Source organism: Anabrus simplex, chromosome 10 (genome assembly GCF_040414725.1).
Source record: "Anabrus simplex isolate iqAnaSimp1 chromosome 10, ASM4041472v1, whole genome shotgun sequence".
NCBI classification, from domain to species: Eukaryota; Metazoa; Arthropoda; class Insecta; order Orthoptera; family Tettigoniidae; genus Anabrus; species Anabrus simplex.
The window spans coordinates 2,139,853-2,152,247 of record NC_090274.1 but is presented as its reverse complement, the minus strand read 5'-3'; the positions used below and the strand labels follow the sequence as shown (position 1 = coordinate 2,152,247).

General features: G+C 38.4%; 1 protein-coding gene across 5 annotated transcripts in view; it reads right to left on the bottom strand.

Moving 5' to 3' along the window:
• Sarm (sterile alpha and armadillo motif) overlaps nucleotides 1–12,395 on the bottom strand; it is a 466,437-nt gene that overhangs the window by 10,160 nt on the left and 443,882 nt on the right. For all 5 annotated transcript variants that reach the window (XM_067154564.2, XM_067154566.2, XM_067154565.2 and 2 more), the window contains 5 exons: nucleotides 11,034–11,129; nucleotides 8,529–8,684; nucleotides 4,009–5,202; nucleotides 2,490–2,614; nucleotides 2,086–2,321 (listed from right to left, as the gene is read on the bottom strand). In XM_067154564.2, the coding sequence (XP_067010665.2) occupies nucleotides 2,086–2,321; nucleotides 2,490–2,614; nucleotides 4,009–5,202; nucleotides 8,529–8,684; nucleotides 11,034–11,129 (1,807 nt within the window). The remainder of the gene's footprint in view (nucleotides 1–2,085; nucleotides 2,322–2,489; nucleotides 2,615–4,008; nucleotides 5,203–8,528; nucleotides 8,685–11,033; nucleotides 11,130–12,395) is intronic.

Sequence of the window (12,395 nt, the reverse complement as noted above, 5' to 3'; positions counted from 1 at the left end):
ACTTTCCATCTTAGATCCAACATGATGGTCTGCAAATGAAAAAACACAAGAGATGTCACTGTTCTATCTTCAAAACATGGATGTACTGCTTCTAAAGTGACAGTGAGGGCTGTATATTGGACTACAGCACAAATAAACCTGGAGTGGACCGCAAGGACCAGCTTGTAGCCTACTATCCATTCAAGAGGAAACGATTAAATGGTGGTTTTTCATCTCTTCATTCGAGGCGTAGTGAATAGCTACTTGTTGGTGAGACACTTCCTTTGGTAGAAGGGGAAGAATTTGTTGCCATGGACGTTGGAACTACAATAGACCGACTCACTGGAAGGCATTTTGGGAGAAAAATCCCACCAACTGAGAACAAGGCCAGACCATGTAGAAGCTACAAAGTGTGTGGGGACAGAAGCAAGAAGGCAAATGGTAAATGGGCTATGAACTGGCCAAAGAAACTTTTTACATTCAGGATCTCAGAATGAGGCTCCATCTGCCATCTACTGGAGCTTACAATGAACTCCTACGCAGAAGGGAAGAAAAGAAAAAGGAAATCGACCCCGACTTCTATACCTCAGATGCCATGTTGGTGAGAAACTGGACCAAAGAAAATCAAGATCAAAGACATATAACACGTCTTTCCATTCATGGTTTTCACCACAAGATATGCACAGTGAAGTCTTTTCATAATCCAGATGTTAACTGTATTTGCTTTTTATGTGGCAAACAGTGTGACAGGTATCACATCAAGACTTGCAACAAGAGAACCATGTCGATAAGTGAATATTGTAAACCCTAATGCCCATTCGGGTGCCCTTTCTAATAATAAATAAATGGGCCAGGAAGGAGACAACGTATTATTGCCCACTGTGCGATGTAGGACTTCGCATGCCAGATTGTTTAGAAGACTGTATTTTCTCTTGCTCACATGTCTTTTGTGGTAAATGGAACAATAATTTTACATTTTAGTAACTTTTGACAAAATTTATCAATTAAAATAAAATTTCATAAGAGCTCTCATTTTCATTATTGTAATTACTACTGTTGTTATTATTATTATTATTATTATTATTATTATTATTATTGAAAATGAAAACCTACAACCTGTTTTCCAGTCATTGACCAGGTCAGGGATGTAATGAATGAACCATATATAGGCTATTAGTACAATGGGGTCGCCACTCCCAAAGTGATTTATTAATGACTGTTAGATGCTCTGAAATGAGAATGGAGAGTGTTGCTGGAATGAAAGATGACAGGGAAAACCGGAGTACCCAGAGAAAAACCTGTCCCGCCTCCGCTTTGTCCAGCACACATCTCACATGGAGTGACCGGGATTTGAACCACGGTATCCAGTGGTGAGAGGCCGACGTGCTGCCGCCTGAGCCACGGAGGCTCTTATTATTATTATTATTATTATTATTATTATTATTGAAAAATGATTATTTTTATATCGTACTCATTATTGTTGTTTTGTAATTGCAATGCACATTTTATATTATCAAAATAGGGTAAATATAACAGTATTTCAGAAAACTGTACTTGCTTAAGTTAGTTATCCGTCAGACTTTTTTTCCATTTGCAAAACATGGTATAATATATAAACAATTTTAAAATCTCAAGTGATAGTTGACATGATACAGAGTTTTTCAAATCTAGATGCTCAAATAAGCACAAAGAAAAAAGAATCGTGCAAATATCAAGTATACATCCAACGTCCATGGCAACAAATTCTTCCCCTGCTACCAAAGGCAGTGTCTCACCAACGACACAAGGGAAGTGTATGGTTGGTTTCTTCCAATTTTCTTGAATAGTATGTAGCTATTCACTATGCCTTGAATGAAGAGATGAAATAGGTACAGAGATATGTTTTAAAAATCCTTAAATATGCCCAGTCCAGAACGTTTGTTAGGGATATTAAGGCCCAGACTGGAATGGGTTAACTAACAGTAAACCTTTCTGGTTAAGAACGGGGAGAAATGGAACAAAACCAATATCTAAAACCTGTGACACCAGTACCTCCTCAAGAGAATAAAGAATTTCTAAGATGGATACTTTCTCGCTTAATAATTAAAAGAACATGTGTGTACTCACCTTTTATACTGTTCATTATCCTTAGCCTGTGGATACTGTTGGTGATGCCACATTCATTGGCCAGCTGGTCCTCGGATAACGACCTGATCGAGTCCTTATCCACACCAGCGTTTAACATGGAATACGTGTAGATGGAGAATTCAGGGCCGATGCCCTGAAGGAATGTGTTCAAGTTGCCTGCATCTCGACTGCTGTAATCTGCCATCTTCTTGAGGTTCTGAAGCTCACGAGTGAACCTGTCAAAAGCAGACCATCATTAAGACATTTACAAGAGGCACACTAATACAAAATAATATTTCTATTTTGAAAAAAAAAGGACAAATATTATCATGCAAGTTCTTTGGGAATTTGTAATACATTGTGATACTTCGCACTTAATACTTGATAAGTCATTCTAAACATACCTCCTGCGACGAATGCCGTTAGCAATTCCGATATCGTCCCGCAGATTTTCTTCTGCAAGCTGCAATAATAGGTCGCCGTCTACTCTACTATCTACAAAGTTACCTGCATACTCTGCGAACCCAATCTGCAACACAAAATTGTATAATTACCGTCCCTTTCTTCCGTGTGGGGATTACCCATCAGTAACAAGATGGGGTGCTGTTGTTTATGTATTGAAATCAGAAACGCAGTATTTCAAATTTTACAATTACAAGTTGGTAATTTAAAGTTTTGAAGAAAAATATAGAATTGAAGTTAATTCTGTTTAATAGGTAATGTCTTTTGATAATATTAATATCACATTTGCACAGAGAGAATAGTAAAGTAAAAATCTGTGAAGTATACACTTCTTCTAAAATATTCCTGGTGTGGAAGAAGGCATTACCAATGAAGTGTAAAGACGTGATGTATACGATGCACTGCTGAGACCTGGACAATGACAAAAAGACAGGAGAATAAACTCCAGGCCAGTGAAATTTTTAAGAAGCATGATAGGAAAGACAAGAAAGGACAGAGTAAAAGATTAGAATATCAAGAAGGAAATCAAGAGTGTAAAAGCTTTTCGATACAATGGAGAGGGAGGTTTGGACGTGTTTAAGAGGATAGAAGAGGGAAGGATGTCACAAACATCCCAACCCAGTCGGAGCTGGATGAGGGAAATTGATAATAATGATGATATACAGTCAAAGGTATCTTTCAATGACGAAGTATGCTATTAGTATGTAATAAAATCATATAGACCTGGCCAATCTCTTTCAGCTTTACAATTGGCTTAACGTTGCACCGACACTGATAAGTCTTATGGCGATGATGGGATAAAAAAGGGCTGGGAGTGGGAAGGAAGCGACTGTGGCCGTAAATAAAGTACAGCCCCAGTATTTGCTTGGTGTGAAAATGGGAAACCATGGAAAACCATCTTCAGGGCTGCCGACAGTGGGATTCGAACCCACTATCTCCCGGATGCAAGCTCACAGCCGCGTGACTCTAACCGCACGGCCAACTCGCCCGGTAAAACCATCTTTAGGGCTGTTGACAGTGGGGTTCAAACCCACTACCTCCTGAGTGCAGGATCTCAGTTACACGTTCCTAACCGTCCGGCCAACTTGCTCGCTCAAATAAAGTACTAAGGTAGCCTACCATAATCTTGAAGTGCAGACAGTATGTGTGTTGTCCGTATTCAGCTTTCGACTAGTTTAAGGAATGCTTAGCCCACTACCTATTTTCTAACATGTTAAACTGTAAGTCTGAAAATCACGGGAATAGAACCAGCTTTCCCTATTTGCTAACACAGCGGGACCACACAGTTGGTCTGCCACTGCTAAGCAGAGTTTTGGAGGGAAATGCCAATCTAAATGATGGGTGAAACTCTGCAAACACACAAGGCCTAACCACCCAAAAGCTGGTTCTATACCCATGAGTTTTAGATCTGCAGCCGTCAAAGCCACTTTTTGAATTATAAGTGTGAGCACTACTTCTTACCTGCTTGACCCATTCTCTGACATCTTCCGTAGACCACAGTGGCACCTGCTGACTCAGCTTATGAGGTACTTCTTCGCCGATAAGTCTTAAAGCCTGGGCAGCATATTTTGAGGCTACGGCATTGGGACAACTTGCGACCTTCTTGAGAGGTTCGATGGCGCCTATTTCTCGGAATATTTCCGTGTTGCCTTGTTGTTTCTTGATTCCTGCCTCCATGCAGAAGTGAAATGCAGCCAGATTGCGAGCCTCTTCTCGTTTCGAGCTCAGAACGGGAACCAACCTCTGCAGCCAGTTCTTACTCTGTCCGTGAGCGTGCGCCAGATTCGACTTGGCAAATTCGGATGGATTGTGAGAAGTAACGAAAGGTTCTACAAGATCTAAGGTACCTGATTTTAGAACAGCAGCCTCTATTTCCTTGTTAGCCACTAACACAGCAATAGCAAGACAAGCATAGTATTTAATATTATCGTCATTATGGAATGCCAGAGGGAAGAGCCACATCGGCACTTTGCGTTTGATCATCGCTTCCTGATTCTCGGCTCCACCATACAGGGAGAGATTAGCTAGGGCACTGGCACAATGGCGAAGTGTCTCTACGTCGTTCTTTCGACATTCAAACAAGACGGCATCTAAACCTCCCAGTCTAATCACGTCACTACACGTTCCCTCACTATGTTTGAACAAATGCTCCAGGATACCCGTACCAGTCCTAGAGTGGTCGACAGAATTAGCGTTCTTAGTGCACGCACAAGCCACGTTCACCACTTTCTCCAGTCCATTCTCGACGACGTGAGCGCGATTCTCCGTCGTCAGGCACTGTTCCAGCAGACGAGCACTCGAGAACTGAAGGTCACCGTCACTGGCCACACAGTTTCCCATCAGCAGATCCAAACCCCCACAAAGGCGCAATGCATTGCAGAGAGAATACCCCAGCTCATGGCCGTGTGTTGGCACTGCCCAAGCCTTGCGCATCATTTCATTGATGCGGTTTAGAATGAGCGGCGCCTTGGCGTGATGAGAGTCCCGGCGAATACTTTCGACGAACATGTCCAGAAAATAGGAGTATTTCTGGATAGCCTGCTCCACGTCCTGAGGATCCGAGTGATGCGACAGCCTTTCCAGATCTTCAAAACTTTGGTTCAGTAACTCGTCCTCTGTTGATGTTATCTTAGTGCCATTCATCAGTTGACTCAGCTGTGAACACCAACAAGTAGAATCATCATACTGTACAGGCAGGAGAGATAACAGAAGCAAGAAAACCCCAAAATCCTGTCTCAAATTCCAAATTAATATTTAAAAGTGACAGGTCCAAATTTCTAACTGTTTACTTGTCTTTGGTTAAGTCTGAGTTATAATCAAGTATGTAAAGAGATACTTTAGCAAGTGAGGAATCTGTTAAAAGAAGGGGACAACTGCATAAACAGTACTATTGAGTTAAGCTTAACTAAAGGTATCAATATCAATTCTCTAAGAGAACATTAGAACTAGTTAATAGAGATCTAGATGATATGAAAAAAAAATCGAAATGATTTCACATTCCATAGCATGACTAAGACTTAAGTGACAGCTTAAGTTCATAATACAGTATCTCCAAAACTAAACATCAAGGTCAGTGCACTTTTTCAATGGATCAATTTTGTTGGGTATTTTAATAGTTAATTTTGAAATAAATTGGAAAAAAAAAAAAGAATATGCATAGGCATACGTACCCTTCTCTTACTAATCCCTCCAATCATTTTTCAGTTATTATTTTTAGTCCCCAATGAGCTACAAATGACTTGAAAATATCTGGCAAAGCTTGAGAAAGACAGAATACAAACTGATTGCAATGATTTAGAATAAATAATATAGGACTTGTAGCTTAATTACATCTCTGACATGAGCTGTTGAACAACCTAGATCTTAGGGCTTTAAATTTTATGAACAATTAAAAATTTATAAAAGATTAAAGACTGCAACATAATTCTGCATACTTTTCCTTGCTTCAGTACATATCAAATGGCAACAAACATTTGAAAGTGATTTATGCAGAATTTCTTTCCAATGCAATGTATCTTATTTCCATTATAACATTTATTTTCATGATAATTTTTTTGTAAAGTTGCTGAAAATTTTAAATGCCTTTGTTCACAAAATATTTGTTGCTGAAACACAGAATTTACTTTCATTTTTAAAAGTGACAAATATTGTATATTTGCATATTAATACAGGTTCTTTGTGAATAATTCTGAAAATCATAATTGTTCATAACCTATGTTTATAGTAAATACTAAACTCTAACATTTAAAGATCTGGACATATTTGGATGAACATTTATTTAAAAAAATTAAGTTAGGGGTTAAAGAAATAATATCAAGACAACAATAATTTTTAGAATATTTTTTGCTAATACCGTAGTCTTGGAACTTAACTCACGAATGAACACGCAAACGTGGAAGTGGCTGGACATCTTCAGTAAATACTGTAGAAGATAACACCACAGGTCAAAGTTCAGAAGAGTGGACTTGTCAAATAATAATGAATACGCAACTAGTTTAGATTTCAGAGGCATACTAGGAACAGAAGAAGAAATACCATAATTTCCTTCTCCACTGACATCCAAATGAATGTTTTCTCAAAGAGCTTGTACAACAATATTGTTAAATACAGTTAAATAATAATAATAATAATAATAATAATAATAATAATCGTATGGCCTCAGCTACCATGTGCAGACATTTCGATTTGACGCCATCTGGCTGTCTGCTCGTCAATTTCGACGTTCCGTTGTACTCTAGGTCCGCTAGATGGCAGACAGAGTAAACCGGATCTCTCTTGGGCGTCTATGGCTGAGATTTAATTAATTTTGTAGGGTAAATACCAAATGTATCACCAGAGATCTTTTACATGCCAACATCGTACGACATGGAGTGTCGAATGGATTTTTTTCTGCCCTTCAAAAATCCGACTACCTCTGCCGGGTTTGAACCCGCTATCTTGGGATTCGGAGGCCGACACTCTACCACGGATCTACAGAAACTGGTTTACACGTAACGTAACCTAACTACTATACATAATATTTTTCACACAGTTATATGTAATAATATCTCATACGTGTGTTACATGCTGTAGATCTTGATGTTATGTCATAGCACGTGTCAGAGAGAAGACAGAAGTCATACTACTGCACCATCAAACATTTGAAACTACTCCTACAAAGCAGGGGTTACACCAGATGGGGAAGTAAACTCTAATGATGAAATGGCCTGATGCCATTGCCTCCAATTCTTACACGCTGTATGCGGAGAGCAGTGTACACCAGGGAACTTAGATGACAGCAACCTGGACCTTCTCTAAGAAGGAAAGTGCAGTGAGAGTAAAACAAGAAAAAATACCTGATTATTTTCTTGCACAAGGGAAATAAGTAGCCATAAAAAAAGAAAAAGTTCACCTTAAAGTTGTTTTACTGTGCATTTACTTTTTTTTCATTATTTGTAAGCAGCATTTTCATATATTCTTTATGAATTAAAACCTGCTTAAAGAGATTTTCCAGAAAAATATCGAGTTGGGGGGGGGGGGAGAAATCCAGTATAGTGTTAGAATTGTGAATCTGCATTTAAAATCTCCATTCAAGTATCATGAATGAATGAATCACCTCCATTTAGGACTGTTGCCCAGGTGGCATACTCCGTATCAGTCGACTTTTCATAAACAATTTCAGAGATGTTGAAAATGTATCAAAAATCTCCTTGATAAATTATTCCAATCCCAAAATCCTTTGCCTATATACAAGTATTTTCCCCCCCATTAGTCTTAATTTTATGATGTTTCCTACTTTTAAAATACCCACTCAAACTTATTCCACGCCATCTCTCTACCAACAGCTCAATTAAGCTGTTCACCTCCCTAGTCTTCCCAGTCCAAACTTTGCAACATTTTTGTAACACTACTATTTTTTTGAAATCACCCAGAACAAATCGTGCTGCTTTCTTTCCAATTTGGTATTCAGTAATCCTGGCGAGGATCGCAACATCGGAACCATATTCTAGTTGGGGCTTCACCAATGACTTATATGCTCTATAACATCCTTACTACAACACCTTCATAACCATAATTTTTTGTAAGATTTCATTATTCACTTAAAAAATTTTTTTTAAATAATGAAACTAACTTAATCGTAAACAGTTCTCTGAGTTATAGAAAGTTCACATCGCTGCCCTTGAATTACATATAAAACAGTTTCTGCCGTATCTACTCTTCATCGTAGCACTTTGAGTGTCCAGCTTTGTTGCTGAATTGGCACCAGATCTGAGAATCTTGGGTTAGATTGCCGGCCGGGCGAAGGATTGTGGCTGCGTCGGGTTAATTCCCCTAGCTTGAGGACTGAGATTTTTACATTTTGTCATAATACACATCACCAAAGAAATGCATGGCATACCTCCACATAGTATTCATGACAGGAAGGGCAACCAGTTACAAAATCGAGCTTAATCTACGTGAAGTGCAGAGCCCAAGAAGAAGAACTTTGAGCACAATCTCACCTGAGAAGATGCTGCTGCCATCATCGAAGACGACTTTGTGCACACTCCTTTAGCTGTGATGGTAATGTTCGACTGTGAGGAAGAAGAATGTTTTTCGTGGTTGAAGATGCCAGTCGAGGTCACTGTTTGTCTTTGCTGCTGAGCTGCCATTGCCTTCTGTAAAACACAACAGACATGATGTGACACGTGTGGAAAATCAGCAAAGCAAAACTAACTGACTGGCCTCAACCCCTACCACTGTGCCGAAGAGAATGGAAAGTCCCAGAAAGAGATAACATAGCGAGTCATATCATGTTTTTGTTGCTGTGTATGGACACTGGAAGTTGAAGGGACTCTGCTGAGTTGAACAAATATTGACACAACCTTGGAGTGTATTAACAACCATCAGATGTGTGCGTACTCAAGGCAAGATAAGTATTACTAACTTTGCAGCTTAATGTGGGTACCATTCAAAGTGGAGAAAAAGGAATTTAGGCATAGGAGGAATAAAGATATGACCAGAAAGAGGAGAGTTAGGTTCTTTGGTCATTTTTAATCATGTTTACAAGAAAAGGAATGTCAACTAGTGAATCAAAGTAATGCAACACAACAAATCATCTTTCAGAAGGTTGATAGTAATGAAGAGGGAAGAAGTTAACTTGTGGACTAACAAGGAGGAAAAACCAACAAAGTGTACACCACTGAAAAGGAAGAAAAGAAGCATAAAGATGAATGGATGGGCTTATTTGATGTGGTCCTTAGATGACCAGAATCAAGGAGATGTCACTAAATAATCACTGTGATTGTATGAATGTCAAGGGCAAGGCCTCATTGGACCACTTCAGTCAGTCATTTTCTGGTCATCTTCTTTGATAAGTTCTCCTTCCAAATTGCCCTGTTCTGATCTTTTCTGTCATTCCTCATCTGTAAATACCCTTTTCATAGTATGTCATTTGTCTATTTTTGGTTTAAATCTTAATTTTATGTCATTGTCTTTAAATTTTCTGTTTTGTTTTCCAAACTGTCCAGAATTATTTCTTCTTCTTCCATATTCTCTAAAATTTCCTTAATCCATCGTACTTGTTGCTTCGGATCCCAGAGTTTCTCTATTATTTTTCTTGGTAATCTGGTTTCTGGTGTTCTCATAATGTGATCCTCTTCTTCTGTACAGTATCTGTGATGGGCTCCAGTTCTGTCCATCTTCTCTCTAGTTTTAGGATTTTATTGATTCTTTTTCTCTGAGTGACTGTAAAATGAGTTTTGTTTCAGTCTGTTCATCAATAGATTCATTATTATTATTATTATTATTATTATTATTATTATTATTATTATTATTATTATTATTATTATTATTACAAAGAAGTGCTTTACGTTGCGCTGATACAGATAGGTCTTATGGCAACGATGGGATAGGAAAGGGCTAGGAGTGGGAAGGAAGCGGCCGTGGCCTTAATTAAGGAACAGCTCCGGTATTTGCCTGGTATGAAAATGGGAAACCACAGAAAACCATCTTCAGAGCTGCCAACAGTGGATTCAAATCCGAATGCACCGCTAACTGCATGGCCAATATGTACAGGAAGACACACAATGACAGGTGAATGTGGGAACTCTCTCCTTACAATCCCAGTTCTTTTCAAGCCCCCAACGAGCTTCTTTCTGCTTCTCAGCTTCGACAGCATTCAACAGATGTTCAGTTTTGACATGGAAAGTGTAAGGTGGGAAAAAGTCTGCAAAAAGATAGGAAAGGGGAAAGAAACAAAGAAAACAAAAAACACAAAAAACAACAACAGACACCACAGACTGAGATGTCAAAGGAACAACTCGCAGAGGACTGTGTGCAAACAGGAATTAATAGAAAAAGGACGCAAGAACAATCTATAAGATCACTGTGATCCTTTTCATTTTCCCAACTTTCTATAATGACTTGTTAAGTCAGTTGTTAATAATGGCATGTGACCTCCAGAAAGGTCCTCAAGTCGATGCTCTATAGGCGACCTGTGCATCTGAGTCACTTGTTTATTCCTTCCCTATTCCTGTCTTTATGCTACTTTCTTCTTGCGCTATACTTCTTACTTGAAGACTGCAGATCATCAGCCCCTGATGAAATATGAAATTATTGTCTAAAATTCATGCATATTGAGTGCATTTCTTCTATTATTGTAATGCTACTGACCATTCGTAATTAAGATGTACCGAACCTTTCAAACTGGCGACTAAGAATTAATTGTTCCCTAGATCCAATCATCAGCCCTCTGACCTTGACATTACCAATGATGCCGTACTTTCCTTTGAGATAAGGAACTGTTTTTTCCTGCAAATTCATTCCATGTGGCTGTCAAGATACTCCTCAGACGTAAACATCCCTTCAGCCCCTGCCTGCCAAGCTCGTTGAATGTACAAGAAGTAGCCCATCTATTTGAAGAATCCAGTGATTGTCTCCTCTATCTGTTGATGACATACAAAAAGTTTCCTTACAATCTGAAATGGTATTTTATCCACGACAAGAGTTTGAGCAAAGATACTTACTGCTTCGAACATGTCCCTCTGCACGATCATGCTCGCTGACGCCATGTTCTGGCTCTCCTGTTGAGTAATCTCGCCCGCTTTCAGGGTGCGTTGTTCCTGAAGCAAGTAATTCAACATTTAGGAATTAAATGTGTTAATTATCAATACCAGTGGCCTATATGAAAAAAAATACATCTTGTTGCTAGGAGATTTTAAATTTTGACTAGATTATCAGCTCCTGTTACATGATGTGAGAAGATTGACCTACTGACTAGGGTGAACATGTACATGAGGTTATAAAAGAATTGGTAGAGTTCATCCAAAATGCCCTGTCCTTCATAAAAAAATGAATAAAATGCAGCAAAACTCAATTACTACCAGTATATAAATTTTAAAACATACCAAAGCATTGTAAATTTATCCTGTATAAGTACTTTAATGTTGCCTAATGGATGCCAACCACACTAATTAGTGACAATTTACACTCTTAAAAATGCAACCAACCTCAGTTGAGATCAGATCTGCAATTGAGGTCGGCTGGATATCTTTTAAAAGACATCTCTGAAGTAGCTACAGTCTAGCATTGTGAAAAAGTTCAATACGTTAGAAACAAGAATTGATAGGATTATTTTTAAGGTTAAAACTGTCAAATTATACAGAGTTTTGTCAATCATCTGCATGAGTGCTCTACCAAATTTTATTTCGTATGAAACATTCCATATAAAGTCGAAAAAATTACTGCAGAAAGTGATCTTAGGACATTTAACATTTTTGAAAGATGATAAAAAGTGTCCAAAAAGCAAGATAATGTAAACATATTTTCCGTAGTTTAATAGTGCTCACAGAAGAAGTCAAAAATAGTATCGTATAGCCTAACATTTTTTTCATAACTTCCGAGGTCCATATTAGAGCAATCCTTAGGAAATTTGACAAGATTTTATTTTCTCACACATAGGCTTTCTAAAGACGTGGGCTAAATCATGAAGGTTTTTCGCTATATTATTGAGATAATCATTAAACATTTAATGTCATTAATATTTTTAAAATTCCAAATTCGAAAAAAAAAAACCCACTAAAGATTATAAAATTTCGGCATTTGAATAAATCTGCGTTGGGGCCGTGAATGACATACGGTACGTATTAAATTACGCTCGCTGTGTGTTTACTCACCGACTACGTATATTTCGCTATCTCAAGTGTAAATTTAATAAATGACAGGACTTCAGCATAATTCCGCTCAACAACCGTAAACATTCTCTCTCGTACGAAGCGAATAAGCGAGTTTTTAGGCCTAAAAGCTTTGGCTGGCTTTCCGAGCCGAACTTAGCAGCTTCGATCCTAGCTCAGTCCAGTGATATTTGGTGCTCAAATATGTCAGCCTCG